The 15878-nt window shown below is 40.3% G+C and overlaps 1 protein-coding gene across 4 annotated transcripts in view; it reads right to left on the bottom strand.

Annotated features, from left to right (window-relative positions):
* LOC137183304 (contactin-1a-like) overlaps positions 1–15878 on the bottom strand; it is a 71223-nt gene that overhangs the window by 21619 nt on the left and 33726 nt on the right. For all 4 annotated transcript variants that reach the window (XM_067590270.1, XM_067590269.1, XM_067590268.1 and 1 more), the window contains 5 exons: positions 11892–12026; positions 9416–9454; positions 1865–1991; positions 782–960; positions 309–404 (listed from right to left, as the gene is read on the bottom strand). In XM_067590270.1, coding sequence (XP_067446371.1) covers positions 309–404; positions 782–960; positions 1865–1991; positions 9416–9454; positions 11892–11946 — 496 coding nt within the window. In that variant the 5' untranslated portion in view covers positions 11947–12026. The remainder of the gene's footprint in view (positions 1–308; positions 405–781; positions 961–1864; positions 1992–9415; positions 9455–11891; positions 12027–15878) is intronic.

Genomic DNA, 15878 nt, shown 5'->3' with positions numbered 1-15878 from the left:
TAGAGAACATTAAGAAGGGCAATTGGATCCCAAGCCAACAGGGGAAAAATGTCTTTGGTTCATTTCATTATTTCACTAATTAGAGTCCATTACTGGGCTAACATAGCAGTTGCAATTTCATTATATACATGGGAAATTTAAAATCTTCAGTCCAGCTGACTTACAAGGCTGTAGACTGGGAGGTAGGGTCATAAACCAAAACAGGGAACAGTTCTAGCTACTGTTGCTAACAGGATGAGGGAGGTTCAATATTATCTTGTAGGAACACTTAACTAAAAGCACACTCAGGTGTCACATGCTGTATGTACCTGGATAATGTGGTGGAGGAGCGCAGAGCAGCACTGCCCCCTGTCCCTCTTTGACGTACACCGACTCCCTTTCCTCCGATGAGAAAAGATCAAGATCTGAGAAAACAGATATAAATCTGCTGTAAGACAGTTTCAGAGTGAGGAGCTGTCATATATATTCACATTTGAGAATTTTGTACAACAAATTTTCATAAAACCTACACCAAAGGTTTAAGAGTTGTATAAAGTTCAACAACAGCTTTTGAATTGAGCTGTGGTTTTTAATAGAAAAGTACATTAGCCACGCTGGTATCATAGTTAGTCCATTCACAAATTGCACTTTGCACACCACTTAGGATTTGTCCCAGCTGCCCTTGCAATTTCAAAGCGCTTAATATGCATGAAAGTACAGCTCCAGGGCAGTTCTCTATTAAAACTGCATGGTACTGGACATCACAGCAGGCTAAATGGAGGTTCACATCTGGGCCACTTACACCCGAACTGGACAGAAGCCTCTTGGCTGATGATTGTGCCATACATGTTGGTAGCCAAACAGGTGTACATTCCTGTATGTTGGTTTTTAATAGGGTAGCTGATGACCAGGTTGCCTCCCACTAAACTGTAGTGGCTCTGTTCTTCTTTCAAGTCAATTTCCTTGCTGCCCAGCATCCATCTGCAAGGAAAGCAACCAGGGTCAGTACAGTACTGTAAGTGTCAAACATACTATGGCAGACTGCTGTGAACTACTATTTGATTGTAATTGTTGACAAATGGTTCATTTTACATGGAGCATCACAAACATATGTGTCTGATGAAGAGACATACAATATTTTAATTTTATGTTGTTGCTGGCGTTGGGTCCTCCACAGTACAGTACAGCAAAATTTGATTTTTTTTGCAATAAACATACTGTAAGAATTTATCAATATCCATAAACTGAGCAATAACAAATGTAATGTTTTGAAAGGCATAGCTGTACTGTATATGAACCCTCTTAAACACTTAATACCAGCTGTGGTCAAAGCTAATTCTGTCCCCTCTGACATCTAATTCTGGGCTCTCTGACAGTGAAACCATTTCGGGGGGGATGCAGAGCAATATCATTTACATACATTTACATCCAAATTGAAATAGATCATCCAAAATGCTTTAAATTTTGAGCAGTGAAATGAGATGGAGACATGATGGCTGTGCTGTTTGTTGTGGCGGCAGGAACAAAATCTCATTTGTTATTTGGCTTTTCTGGCTTGTCATATTTTTGCATTTAAATCATTGTGAAAAAAAAATTAGCTTTAAACAAAATGAGCTGTGCAGATTGTTTGACGACAACACGATTTTGTGGGAATAGTCTGAAAATGCATAATGAAATCATGCGCTGCTGGATGGTCACACACAGACACAGTAAACCTTGGAGGTGAGAGATGGAGAAGGTTAAAACACACATCCTCTTGACCTTGCCATTTACAGGCACTTCCTAAAACATACTGAATACAGCCTGAGAGATGGTGAGGAATGGGAGGCACACAGAATGCACAGCGGGCAGTAATGAGGCTGGGTTTATGGGGAACATATGTTACTTGTATGTGGCAGGTGGATTGGCTTTGGCCCGGCAGTTCATGGTGATTTTGGCCTCGGGTGACTCCTCGGGGTAGATGGTATCCACCGGCTGCTCCTCAAACACTGGCCCGTAACCTGTGGCTTCGTCTGTAGACGACAAACAAACGAGACCGGGGTAAATAACAACAAGCTGGTCAAAGTACAAACAGGAAATATCAAAGTCTTAAAGCTCAGCCTCTGTCTGGCAGTTCTGGGGCAGTTCCCTCAAAAAATGAGACAGCTGGGTTCACATGTAACATGAAGGGTGAAAGAAAATCATACCGACTAGACTGTGCGATTGCCCTTGTGAGGACCTGCCATTTAATACTCCGGCTTGGTTTGTGGTTTTCACAGACGCACACCCCTAACACTTAGTACTTGGTTTCAAATAAATCCTGGTTGTAGCTGTTACTAATCTAATCTTTGATTCCACAAAAAAAAAACTCTCTTTCAAGCATTGATGCGGAATAATAAGCCCCTGCTTTATCCCAAATCAAAACATCACGATAATTATGACAGAGATGAGCTCACTCAGGTGCCAAACCACAGTGACACATTCACCTATTACCAGTGGATATGATATTACAAGCTCATACAAATCCTGGAACTGGAAATGCTAACTTGACTTAACATAATCCAAACCCCTTTCATACTGCATGTGTCATCCTCAATGCTGTGTAGCAGTTGCACAGGCAAATACAGGGAGAGGAGTTTCCTTGATGAAAATGCCTTCCTTGGTTCAATCTGCCTTTTACACCATCAACACACGTACAATTAGCCCCGATTACTCATTAAAACAGACAGACATCACAAGCAGTGGCATGAATAAGACATAAACACAATGCCAGGCTATGAATAAGCAATGAGGCAAAATATTCCCAAATGCTGATTATTCTCTCAGATCAAGAGTGTGTGTAGGTGACTGCGGGAATACAAATGAAATGAAGCGTGTGCGTATGTGTGTGTGCACATGTGTGTATTCCCCTGCGTCTCTTGAGTTCTAAGAGAGCACAGCTGACACCTCAATGGGGAGAAGCTTGCTCTTTCAGACAGTAATATCCTGCTTCTATCCGATCTTTCCAACTAGGCTTGCATTGGCGCTTAGGATTCACTTTGAAAATGTCATATTGACAGATAGTGTGCAACCTTTCGAAACCTGAACAAAAGAGACCTAATTCATAATATCCTGCCACCTGAAACTGCATTCTCACTCCTATTTACCACAACAAAAACAGATAAATTTATGCAGAATAATAAGTAAATAAAGCGAGAACCCGATACATTCCAGCAGTCGAACATTTGGTGAGCGCTTGACATCTATGTACAGTAATCTCCCAATACTGACTGTGTAATTTAACATCAGTGAACCAGATATCGCTTCTGCTGTCAGGAGGTAAAAGGAATTAAAAAATGAACAGTAGCAGGTTAGTTGTACCCTTCTCGCACCAGGACGGCCAACCAGGAGGCAGCAATTAAGACGTTAGGAGAATCCATTCCAACTCACACACTCTAGCAGCCAACCATGTGCAAGTGCTTGACATTGATGCAAATCCCAAGGACTCTCAATTACTGCTAGCTGAGAGAGAATTAAACATACTATAAATGGGGCAGTGTGGGGCTGATGGGAGGCAAATTAAGTGAGAAACTATGTTCTGGGAACAAGGGAGAAAGAAAAAAAAGCACAAAAAAAAGAGAAGGAATTAGGCTCACGAGGATGAGGGATATATTAGAGTAAAGGGAATATAGTGACCCTATTCTACTGTTGCACTTAAATTGCTCTGCATGAGTGTCAGATAAATGCTTTGCATGTAAATATGAAATATAAATGTGGGATGTGCTGGAGGAGGGGAGACACTGAGGCTCTGGTGCAGTGCTGAAATAGCAGTCTGAGTGTAACTAGGAGAAATGAGAGCTGGTGCCGTTCCTATCCTTCCCCTGTAATATGGGATGTGACAGATGGTGGAGGGGAGTGTTAAAGCAGGCCACATAAGGCCCACTGCCTGGAGACACACACAGGCCTCTTCCATTCTATCTGCTTCGTTTCACTCTCTCTGTCTATCGGTCTCTAACTCGGCCTTACTTGCCTCTGTCCTCTATCCTTCTTTCTAACCTATATTCAACTGTCACGCTCTGCTTCTTTTTTTTTTTTTTTTTTTTACCTTTCCTTGATTTCCTTCCACAACTACTTTCCCTCTAAGGATCTTGAACTCTAGTTTTTAGCCACGCTAGCCGCATGGCTCTAGGCAAGGCACTGTTGGTCTGTCTATCAGTATGTATGTCCATCACTTTGATACTGACTGAAATATCTCAGCATGTATTGCATGGATGGGCTTCAGATTCTGCATGGAAATGCATGGTCCGACAATGTATCCTACTGACTTTGTTGACCCCCTGACTAGTGCTACCATGAGGTTGACATTTTTGACATTTAATGAAATGTCTGAACAACCACTAGGAAGATTGCATTGAAATTTGATACAGATATCCATGGTCTCCGTAGACCTGATGACTTCGGTGATCTGTTAACTTTTCATTTAGCCTCGTAATAAACGTTCATGTATCCAGTAAATTATCTCAACATCTACCTGGTGGATTGAATCCTAACATTCAATCTACCAGGTCAGGGAACTTAAGTGATCCCCTGACTTGTCTCTACAACCATTGGATGGATTGCCATGAAATTTGGTACACCCATTCATGGCGCAAGAATTTTTCCAAGTCTTTCAAATTAGTGGGATATTTACAAAGACTACAGATGTAAATTGGGGGCAGCCACAGTTCATCTGATTTGCTTAAAGTGCCTCTAAAGTTCCTCTGTTTTGGTACTTGTTGTGCATGCCTGGAAAGTAATGATGGGCAAAAAAAGAGTAAGTAGTAGTCTATTTAATTATTGGCCACATCAATCATGTCACACTGGACTGGACCTGCTATGAGCCATTAAAAGTCAAGAAAATAAGCAGGAGGCAACTACAGGAAACAGAAAGTCGTGTGAAAACTGTCTCTAATGCTCTCATCATCGCTCTTTCTCTCCTTCTCCATCTCCCAAATCCTCCCACTCTCAGTTGCCCAGTGAATTCACACGTAAACTCTTTCCACCCTCAATCCAAACATGCCTGATATGTTTTGTCTAAAACACAGGAGATCTCTTTCCAACTCTGCACCACTCTCCAAATCTCTGTTTTATTCTCTCTCCTAATCTGTGTGTCTCTCAAGTTCTCTTCTTCCCTGCATCAAACCCTTCCTCTTATTCCTCTTTTGGCACTACTTGACTGTGGATGCACTGAGTTGACCTGTTTAACAGGCGAGTAATTATTTACACAATAGTCAATGGAGAGATCTTCTCAGATACACACACACACAAAGAAAGAAAGAGGGACAGTTACTCTCAATAAAGGCCACATCTGTACAAAGAGAGGACGGAAGATTCACACACACACACAGTAGTCTGAGGCTATGTGTCTCCAGGGCTTGCTGGAAGCGATCTTCCTCTGGACAGACTTCATTATCAAACAGACTCCTATTCAGCTGAAGAGTAGGTAAGTTTAGACTTTCATTTGAATTTGAAATGCCATAGCCTGTTATTTTAGGAGCCTTCTATCTTCCCTAGCATCAGTTTCTTATGAGGCATCAATTATTCATTAAGGTTTAGTTATAATTTTAGGTGCATGACAATGATTTGTTGACTTGAAACAGTATAATACTGCATAATAAAATATACAACAACTATAATCAGTCCAATTTGTTGAATGTTTTTTTTTTCTAAATTTCCAGCTGTTTCACAGTCTATAGTTCCATTTTTGTTTTAATATTTAAACAGTCACATTCTGTAATTACACACAGTCCCAGAAGAATACAATCCTATTTACTTTACACACAGCTGTGTGCTATCTGCAGCTTGGCTTGTTTGCATGACCAAGAGTGTGTCCAAGTGGGACAGATAACATATTGTTTCCTGGAGGCAACAAAAGCACAGTGTAGCAATAATTACCCACAAGCCCCTGAGCTACATAATGAGGCATTCTGGAAAACCAAATTGTCTCCAGAGTGAAAAATCTACTTTTTTAAAATTTTATATGTTTAATAAATAATATTCAATTATTCTGTGTCACTGCAACCCTAATTATTTTGCTGAGGTGTGGACATAAGAGTGTCGGTGTCAGTCAGAGTATGCTCAGTGTAGTGCCAGCTGTGCTATCACAACTGCTGTCAAAACGAATTATTGTCTGAAATGGCAACTGCAACAGAGCAGAGGTATTCAGAGAGGATACACTGTATTACGAGGTTAATCCCAAAGGTTTCCACAGGCCAAGATGCATATTAAGATTATTAATACTTGACCAAATATCAGTCTTCAGACCATCAAAAACTCACTTGTAGCTTGTTTCTTCGAGGCAAACAGCAGCCTGGACACAAGTCACCAACAATGGATTACAACTTTTCATGCCATGAAAAGTATCGAAATGTCCACGAAAACTTCTCAACAAATCAACCCGCAGCTTAATCCACCTCTCAAGCTGTTTATCCATCTGTTCAGCAGGTCCCATACACTCGTATTCTCCCCAAAGTACTATATCTAAATCTTTAAATACACTGCCAGGCAGGCACTAAAGCCATCATGCACACTTGCTCAAAAGCTCAACAAGGTCACATCTTAGGAGGTACCTGTCAATACAAAGTATTTAGATATTTAAAATCTCTATTACCACACTGCGTAGAACTCAGTGGGATCATTTATATGAAAAGAAATGCAGGGTAAGGGATTTCTGTAGAACCAAAAACTGAGTCTGTGGCTCCCCGTGACTGAATAAATGCAACTGATAGCTGAAATACTGAATTTTATGATGTAAATTCATTGAATTAATAAGGTTAGTATATCCGTCTGAAGTATTTAGTAGTGTTTGACATATGGCTGGACAGCTGAGAAGTGATTTGATGAGTCTCTGTTGACATTGTGATACTTTTTCAATACTGTGAAATCTACTCAACTTTTTATAGCTGTTTAATCCTGTAGGAGGTGATTGTTTGGTACTGAAGAGACAGATACTGGGTGGAGTATCACTCTTACGGCAGAATGATGGGAATTAACATCGCTGAGGGGTTAACGATCACTTTTTCACTTGTAAGAAAAAAGAGGGATTCTGAGTGTGTCCCAGCTGGAAGGCTGCGGCGCCTACACAATGTAGGCACTGCGGCCTTTGAGGAGCGTGGTATTGACTATGCCTCCTCCTATGACAACGCTTTCATCTTTGTCCAAGTTTGACAAAGAGTTCAAAATTATAAATCCTATGCAGCATTTTCTCACATATTTTAGTGCTGTATGACCTTAAATACTGTTCTCTATTTATTGGACTGATGTGTGCAACATCAAAAAACATTAGACACAGGCTTGGCTATATCATGTTGTGTTCATTCTGCAGACAAGTGGACATTATGTCGACATGTCCAGAAAATGACACTCTATGGAGACGCAGGCACTCCATACAGGTACACAGACTGCAGAGATAATCTACAGCCCATTCTTCATAGAGAAGAAAAGAGAGTGAAAGGGGTGAAAACATGTAGGAGGGACCAACAGAAAAAAAAAGATTCCTCTCCTCTCTGGATCCATCAACAATTCAACCTGCATGCAGCATCATAACTTGTTCCCAAGCAACACATCAGCAAGCCTTCCTTTTTCCAATTTACCACTTGCTGACAGTCTGCCTCCACTTTATTTTCCCCCCACAGAGTTACACACATTGAACAAATTTTATGCAGATAGTAAACACGGACAGTACAGTAACAACTGCTTCTACAAACTAGAACAGGAAGGTACTCTGATTGATCATATCTCAATTGATTATTCAACCCATCTAAATAAACTAGTGAGACATTTAACCTAATGAATACAGATGCAGTTTTGAAAATCAAAGCTTCAACATGTAACATTTTATCTTTCTTTCGCTAACATACTTGACTTACCCCACGACTGTCCCCTGATATTCAAGAATGACCCGCAATAATGGATGGGTTAGTATGAAAATCCCAAAGGGTTAAAAATAAATACACAATGAGACATTCAGGGATAAGTAATTATACAAATACATTCAGAAAATGTATAAATTAGTCATGCAGCCTTATATCATCCATCTCATCCATCATACCCACATAGCCTCACAGTAGCTCTACTACAGTTTCTGGCTCTAATGACCATCCTTGACTCATCTGCGGAGTCTTGGATTTTAACCATCTCCAGTAGGATTAATGTACATCTGCAAGTTGGAGGAATACAGAAATAGCAACAGTGGAAAAGAAACATGACCTCCAAATAGATTTTCATTAGTTCTGTCCTATTGTGGAACATGAGAAAGGGAGCCGTCTGTCACTGCCTGTCCCTTAACGAGTCCTGACAGGCAGATACTATTGTCGTTTCACCACCTCAGGGGCTGCATTGGGCAGAGGCAGGGCAGAGCCGCAATTGAGGCCTATTTAGAGCTGACATACTTCTGTTATTTGTGTTTGTGTTTTTTTGTTTCTCATTGTATTTTGTAAAACAGCAGAATATTAAGGTGTAGGTGGAAATTTGGAAAGAAAACAGGAAATTGCGAAACACTAAAACAGCGGCTTTTCTTTTCACTTTTAAGAATTGTTATGTCTTTTAAGTATTTTAAATGTCTTAAAACATATCTGAAGGAGTTCTTTAATGTCAGTAAAAGCTCTTGTGTGAGAATTGTTTTAAATATAGGATAATACAATGAGCAATAACAAGTCACTGGCCTTACTCTGCTCAAACAGATCTAGTGGCGTAGCCTTGACCATGAATCACAGCATACTTGCTCCTCTGAACTCCAAGGTCAAAGCCTCATCAAAGCTGCCTAAATAGGTGCAGCTTGTTTGTCTCTGGTTTGAACAATTAAATGGAAACAAGTCGTTGACTCATGGTGCTATCCAGGAATCACGTTTCAGGTGTTTACTTGTTTGGTCTTGGTTTGAATGAGAAGCTAGGAATCCTGTGAATTCCTCAAGGACACTTGACAAAACACGTCTGTAGACTCTTCAACATTTCTGGTTATTAAACATTTCTTTGTAACCTCTTGGTCGCCCTGAGCTCAAAACCTTATCGCAACTGACATACATTTCTTTGAGAAACAGACAACAGCTCAATCCTGTCCCACAAAAGAAATCTATGGACATTAACAGTAATGCAAATGAAAAAATAGTGGGTGAATGTAGGGCAAAAGCTGTGAATTGCATTTCCATTCGACTCTGACTTTGAATGAAGTGATTGGCAGAGCCTCTTGGCTAAATTGTGGTGTTGCAACACCTGTTGTGCATTGTGCAACATTCAGCTGGAGAGAAATGGGAATGGCTAAAACATGCTGTGTCTATATGTGTGTCTGCTGAATGACTCACTCAGGGAATAACACTGGCCAAAACCATCTATTTTCATCATTATTGAAAACTCTACTAACGTTACAGTAAAAGTACAGGAAGATTTTTTATGACATTGGAAGAAATAACAATTACTATTTGTTATTATAATCAAGTCTTACCTCCATAAAAGTCAGGTACCTCCCCATGCATCGATGCATCTGTAACAGTTAACAAAGGAAATCATGTCAGCATATTTAATCATGACATTGCACATATATGAATGCTAATATTAATATTTTGATTACTCCCTGTGTTCTTAAATTTTAGGGTGTATTTCTCTCAATTCTCACAGGATAAATTGAAAGTGGATTAAAAGGTATGATCCAGAGGGTTTTCAGAGCAGGGCAGGTCTTTGATAGAATCCTTTTTAGCTTCTGAGAATGTGATGAATGGCTGGAAACTCTGCTTTTTGACTGAAAGACTACCTCGGGCTAAATGCCAACTCAGTGGAATCTACTACATCCTGTCCTTCACCATAAAATACAAAACTCAAAGCAACTGTGGTTGGCCTTAGATGAATGAGTTTATATACTATGTGTTGCTGTATTCACGTAACACGCTACTGTACATTTACAGAAGGTAGAAAACAATCCCACCAACCTGATGCTTCAACAATAATTGTATAGGAAACACTCACTCCATGCTTTAGTTGTAGGATCGTGTGCGCTTGACTCTTGTTCTGCTGTCATCACATTAACCATCAAACTTTTTCCTTGTTGGGGCTAAACAAAAATGTCAAGCCAATGTTCTCTACCCTCAGTAATGACCTGAGTCTGCTGTTTGGCTGCTGTCTGTTTAGATAGAACAGCCATCCAGTTCAGCCCTGTGTAGTTAGACTCTATATACTGAGTGTACTGTATGTGTGCAATGCAACCATGTACTGTATATGGTGTTTGTGTAAAGCTAAAATTATATTTTCTGTGTCTGCGAGTCCGTGAGTCTGCGAGGGTCAGTGTGACGCAAATTTTGTCACCAGAGGGTGTACATGTAGGCTCTATGCAGACATACGCATATCTCTAACTTGTTGTGACAGCGTGGACTTGTCCACAACGGTCCACGCGGTCACAACACTGTCTTCCTGTAGATGCTGGTCTATTGTGAATGTGTGGAACGCGTCCTCCAAGCGGACTCTAGAAGGTAGTATAAACAGAATAACTACCTGTCCGTGGTGTACGCGGCTGTCCATGTACGCGCTCACTAAGGAGTATAAATGAAGCTTTAGTTTATCTGCCCAATGCTTTTCTGAAGCCGTATGTGAGTGCACTGTGAGTAGGATATCCTAAGCTTTAGCTGTAGTGCTGTCAAAACGTTTGGTGAACTCAGCAACAATGACTTAAGTATATTCCCATGGAAAAAGGGGGAAGAAAAGAGGAAAAAAGATAAATCCCTTAGATTTCAAACTCTATTTGAGAAAGATGAGTTGTGAAACCAAAAGAATTCTCAATCCAAGCTTCTTTTTTTTTGGTTCATGTTGAAATCAAATTGGAAACAAGAGAGAATAGCCCAAGGTATGGGAACACAGAGGAGGTTGTATCTTTTTTAGACAGGTCATTTTCAGGCCTGCTGTGTTCTGTCCACTTTACTTTGCTTCCAGCATAGCTGACTGCACAGCAGTTTCACAAAAAAGGAATGAAAACCTGCAAACTCGAAGCCCTCCAAGGCAGGCGATTGCCGAGCCTGGCCTATCAAATACACATAAATTTTGCAGCTTTTTCTACAATTTTTGCCCCTTTTACAGTGAGCCTTCAGATGTGTCTCATACCTTAAATGTATCTGGGTCTAATTTTGTTTTATCACATTTACATCTTACATCTTTACAGTTGTCAGTGAAACATATAACTGCCAACATCATTACATTTACTATGTCCTTTGAAGCTGGCAGTTAGCAGCTTGTTAGCGCCTTGTCTTATCTGCTCCCCATGCATGAAAGGACTGACAATTCAGTTTTGACAAGTGTGTTACTATCCAAGTTGCCTCCTACCTGTGTGAGTTTTTTATGCTTTGAGGCTATAGCCACTAATCAAAGTTTGTCTGTTTCTATAGTTGCTATATGGGCATACATATCTGTATGGGACATATTGCACTGAAAGTTTGTTAGCATCAAATGAATCTCTGACAACTGGATTTTTGGACATTGATACTTGAAAGATGAAGTACATACAAGAGTCAAGCTAGCTCAAGCTCAAGCGAGCATAGTTCCTTTGATTTCTGAGTGTTGCTCAAGGGCAACATTTGAAAAGAAAATTCTCTGTGAGCACACTTCTACTATTGCTGAACTACTTCCACATTTTTTTATGTATCGCTGATGCCAAATAAGTCAAAACTCTGAGATTCACATATGTTTATTTGAACTCTAGCTGTGAGCTGAGAAATATAATCATTCGTCGGGTCATAAAAATAATCAAGAGCTCTATATAAAGCAGAATGACTGCCACACTAAAAAGGAGTGCAAAGTCTGTTTTTTGTTTTTTTTAGAGATGTGAGGCTTTCATCCAGCAGTAGTAGTAATGCAGTATCTCAAAATATCTTTTAACACATTCTGAGAATTGATTTAGCCATTCCCTTTCAACTGAATGTGCGCAGCATGCTACTGACCTGCAAGGGAGAGTGAGAGGAGCAGGAGATCTAGGAGCAGGGTGAGGTGCAGCATGATGTTGAAGTGAGAACCACCTGGTGGGGTTACAGCTAGAAGCTCAGCTGATGGAACATTAGCAGGACCTCCTGTTTTTCCTTAAAAAGACAAAAAAAAAAAAAGAGAGTCAAATGATGGAAAAATCTTTATAAAAAACATGTTATTGTTTGCTAAAACTGTGAATTCACAGTGTTTGCTATTTATTTAGTTTCACAATATACATTCACTTGAATGAGAAGGTGTGTCCAAACTTTTGACTTGTACTGTATAAACTGGTTCTGCATATAGAGGCTGATGACCAGTTAAACAATGAACTGCGTGATCTGTTTTGGCTGCGTCTGTGGTGCAGCAAAACATGAATGCCTGTTTCCCATCAAACCAATGTTCACATTAAAAGTCAGGAAAAAAAGGTTTTAAAGGATAAAGTCGAAATCAGTATTAGTACCAACAGAAGTTATACGCCTCACATGGCAGCCTTACTATATATGTGATGTTTTCTGTTTCAGGATGTCATAGCACATGACAAGCTGTACCAGCCAATCTCTGCCTCCATGCGGACCGCAAATCGACAGTGCCACAGGCCCGCATCATCTTTGCAGTATCTCTGCTTCCTGTCAGCCCCCGAGGTACAAGCTCCTTGATAGGTTTACGCTTGATGATTGACATTTGGACAGTTGCCAGAAGAAACCCTGAGCATTCTGAGCAGGCATCCCACGGCTCATTCACTGCCCCCGAGATGTAAACACCACACCAATAAACACCAGCATGGCACCAGCTCTCAACCTCACGCCCAGTAACACAATATGAAAAGCAACAGCTGTCTGGGTGAGGAAACACCAGGAGCACTGACAGAGACGAGAGGAGAGATTATTACTATTATTTCATGATGTTCATTTTCTACATATAATTAATATTATAAATCAGATCAAACAGAAAATATTTGAAGTGTTTAGAATTATTAGTTTTATTAAACATAACATTTTTTAGTTTTTTACTAAATAACTAACCCAGTTAATCATTTAATCATTTATAATGCTCTCAGAAATAACTCAGAAGGGAAATTAGATGGGGAAAACTGATGTGCCAGGTGCAGGTGAGATAAAAACAATGAGTGTGTAAATTCTTAGCATAACACCGAGTCTTTGGACATTTTAAGAGCTGAGAAAGAAACTCTTTTATTTGCACCATGATTTTTGTCACTTTCATTCATTTCCAGTGCTTCATGACGAGCACTCTTTTTCAGTCAAAACTCACAACCTAATATAACACCTTTTCCTTGTATCACAGCGCAGAACAGCAGTTCAATATTAGCCAACCTGTCCATTCATTCCCAGGTTGTGCTGGATGGGTGTGTTGATTAGAGTGTAATTGAACATGAGGCAGACACTATTGATTCTTTTTGCACAGCCTGAGGTCTCAGCTGGCGGAGACTCAGAGGTGTGACAGTAGGATTGAGACCTCAGCGTTCACCAGACAAATAGAGTCCTATTACAGAAAATGGATAATGATAGAAGAGACACCGTGTAATATGTGAGCTTTGCATGACACAAACGCAATCGTTCACACATGGACTCTAAGACAGAAAAAAATGAAAAAGACAAATGGTCAGGCGTAATGTACATGCATATAGAAACACCCATGCATCTACACTGCACACGCAATAAGTTGGACATAATGTCCGAGCTATACAGCTGCAGGAAAGCAATACTGAGGGGATTTCATCTTCATGCTGGCCTGTATCCTAGCAACACCTTTCAAAAGGAGCAGTTTGTGTGCTGCGGGGGACCTTTTGTGACCGGCAATGAAACTATGCAAACACTCATTTTAATCTGGAACAACACTGCTGTTGTGGAACGAAGAACTACGGTGCTCTGCTGATCTATTAAAGACATTCATCTTTTGAAGTCAGGAAAAGCACGGAAAAAAAATAAGTTTATTAAAAGTCACTCACTCTTTCCCTCCCTCCATCTACTTCACTCTACAGCTATATTGCTACTGTAAGTATAATTTCTATAACTCATAAATCATACATGATTTTAATAGATGCACTTAGGAGATTAGAGGAAATAGCAAGGAGCCTTATTATAGCATCACAGTACATAGCGAAACAACCATGTATCCCATCTATCACATTAAGAACCGTCACTGAATTGATACACTGTAAAAAACCATCAGACCAGCACCACACAGAAAGGCAGCATGTTCTTATAATCAGTATTAATGGGGCCCCCTACCTCTCCTGTCCTATCTTAGCAGCCTGAATGCATGTGATGACAGCGCTCCAGTCATCACAGTAAATCACGAGGCCCATTTGAGACAGCCCTCAAACAAGGCCATTTCTTCTCCCCCATAAATCACACCCTAGACGCTGCCAGAGCTATTACTGCTTTTGGTTTGATTCTGGTGTTTTTTTTCTTGTCGTGGAGCTTTTTTTTTTCTCTTTGCAAGCTTTGCTCACTGAATTTCAATCTCTTTCTCTCTACTTTTACTCCCCTATAAATTCTCATCACTCAGAAATCAGAAATCATATTACATCGCATAGAGGCTGCAGGGGGCAGATTCAGAGATTTTACCGCCGCACTCCAATGACCAATACTGTCATTTGTGCTTTTTATCATGACCCCAAAACCCCCTTAGGGCACTATAGGCTAAGCGAAAGTGAGTGAAACCCCTCCTTTTCTGTGCTTGGCCTGATGTGCGCCGCATAATCGAGTGTGGAACTTTATGGAAACGTCTTCCCTTATCAGCTGAGGCAGATCCAGTGATGTGGGGGAGGAGGAATGAAGACAAAAGAGGATCGGGTGGAGGAGAGGATGATGGAGGGGTCAGAGTGGTAGACTTCAAAAACAAGATGTTGCACCAACAAACCCACTCATCCCCCCACCACCGCCACTACGATTTATACACACAGACACAATCAACACCACCACCACAATCAGTCATTAACATCAGATTTGTGATAATCCCGCAAGAGGGAAGCTAAGATGGGGTTAACGCTGGCTTGGTCTTAATCAGTTGAAGAAGGGAAAATGTGCACCACTTAGAGACAGTGTCAGCTCCTGCAGCATCCCGGTAATGTCACAATTCCATAAGGATGTAAACGTTTCTAGCATCTAGTAAAGACAGGAAGCGCTGTTAGGAGCTAAAACAATTAGTCAATTCATCTATCAGTCGATCAACAGAAAATGAACCTGCAACTATTGTGATAAGGGATTAACTGCATCAGTCATTTATTGACCAAAAATTGAAAAACATTCATTCTTTCCAACTTCCAACTGTAAAGTAAATATCTTTGGGTTTTACATCTCCTTGGGGTTGGAGAAATTGTAACAGGCCATTTTTTTCTGACATTGGAGCATAGCTTAGCATAAATTCTCGTGGGCATATTTTGTTACCTTTGGACAGAGCCAGGCAAGCTGTTTCCCCCTATTTCCAATGATCATGCTCAGCTATGCTAACCAGCTGCTGACAATAGCTTTAGGAATAAACTGTGCAGACATGAGAGTGGTATCAATTTTCTCATCTAACTCTAGGCAAAAAAGTAAATAAGCATATTTTCCAAAATGTCAAATTTGACCATAAATTTTGGAAGGGAATCAGCTGGTTATTGTGTGATTCACTTATTTATGCCCCCGCAGGACAATTTATTAGCACTTACACTGAGACATGAGATGTGGAATCCAATATTATTATGCTATCTGATGATTACTCATTCTAAAATCATGTGATATGATACTGCAGATAAGATTTGGTATCATCCCCTAATGCTGCTGAAAAAAACAAGCGAGACATGGACAAGAATATTGATCCAGATTAAATTAAAATGAAACTGTGAGATATTTTTGCCTGACATCATTTGATGGAGGCAGCAGCGACTTAGTCTGGTTTAAGGGGCATTATTGTCCAATCTCTTTTCAGCTTTATTTATCTGAAATCTGCTGAGAACAGTT

Source organism: Thunnus thynnus, chromosome 5, assembly GCF_963924715.1.
Source record: "Thunnus thynnus chromosome 5, fThuThy2.1, whole genome shotgun sequence".
Classification (NCBI taxonomy): domain Eukaryota; kingdom Metazoa; phylum Chordata; class Actinopteri; order Scombriformes; family Scombridae; genus Thunnus; species Thunnus thynnus.
This window is presented reverse-complemented; position numbering and strand designations above follow the sequence as displayed.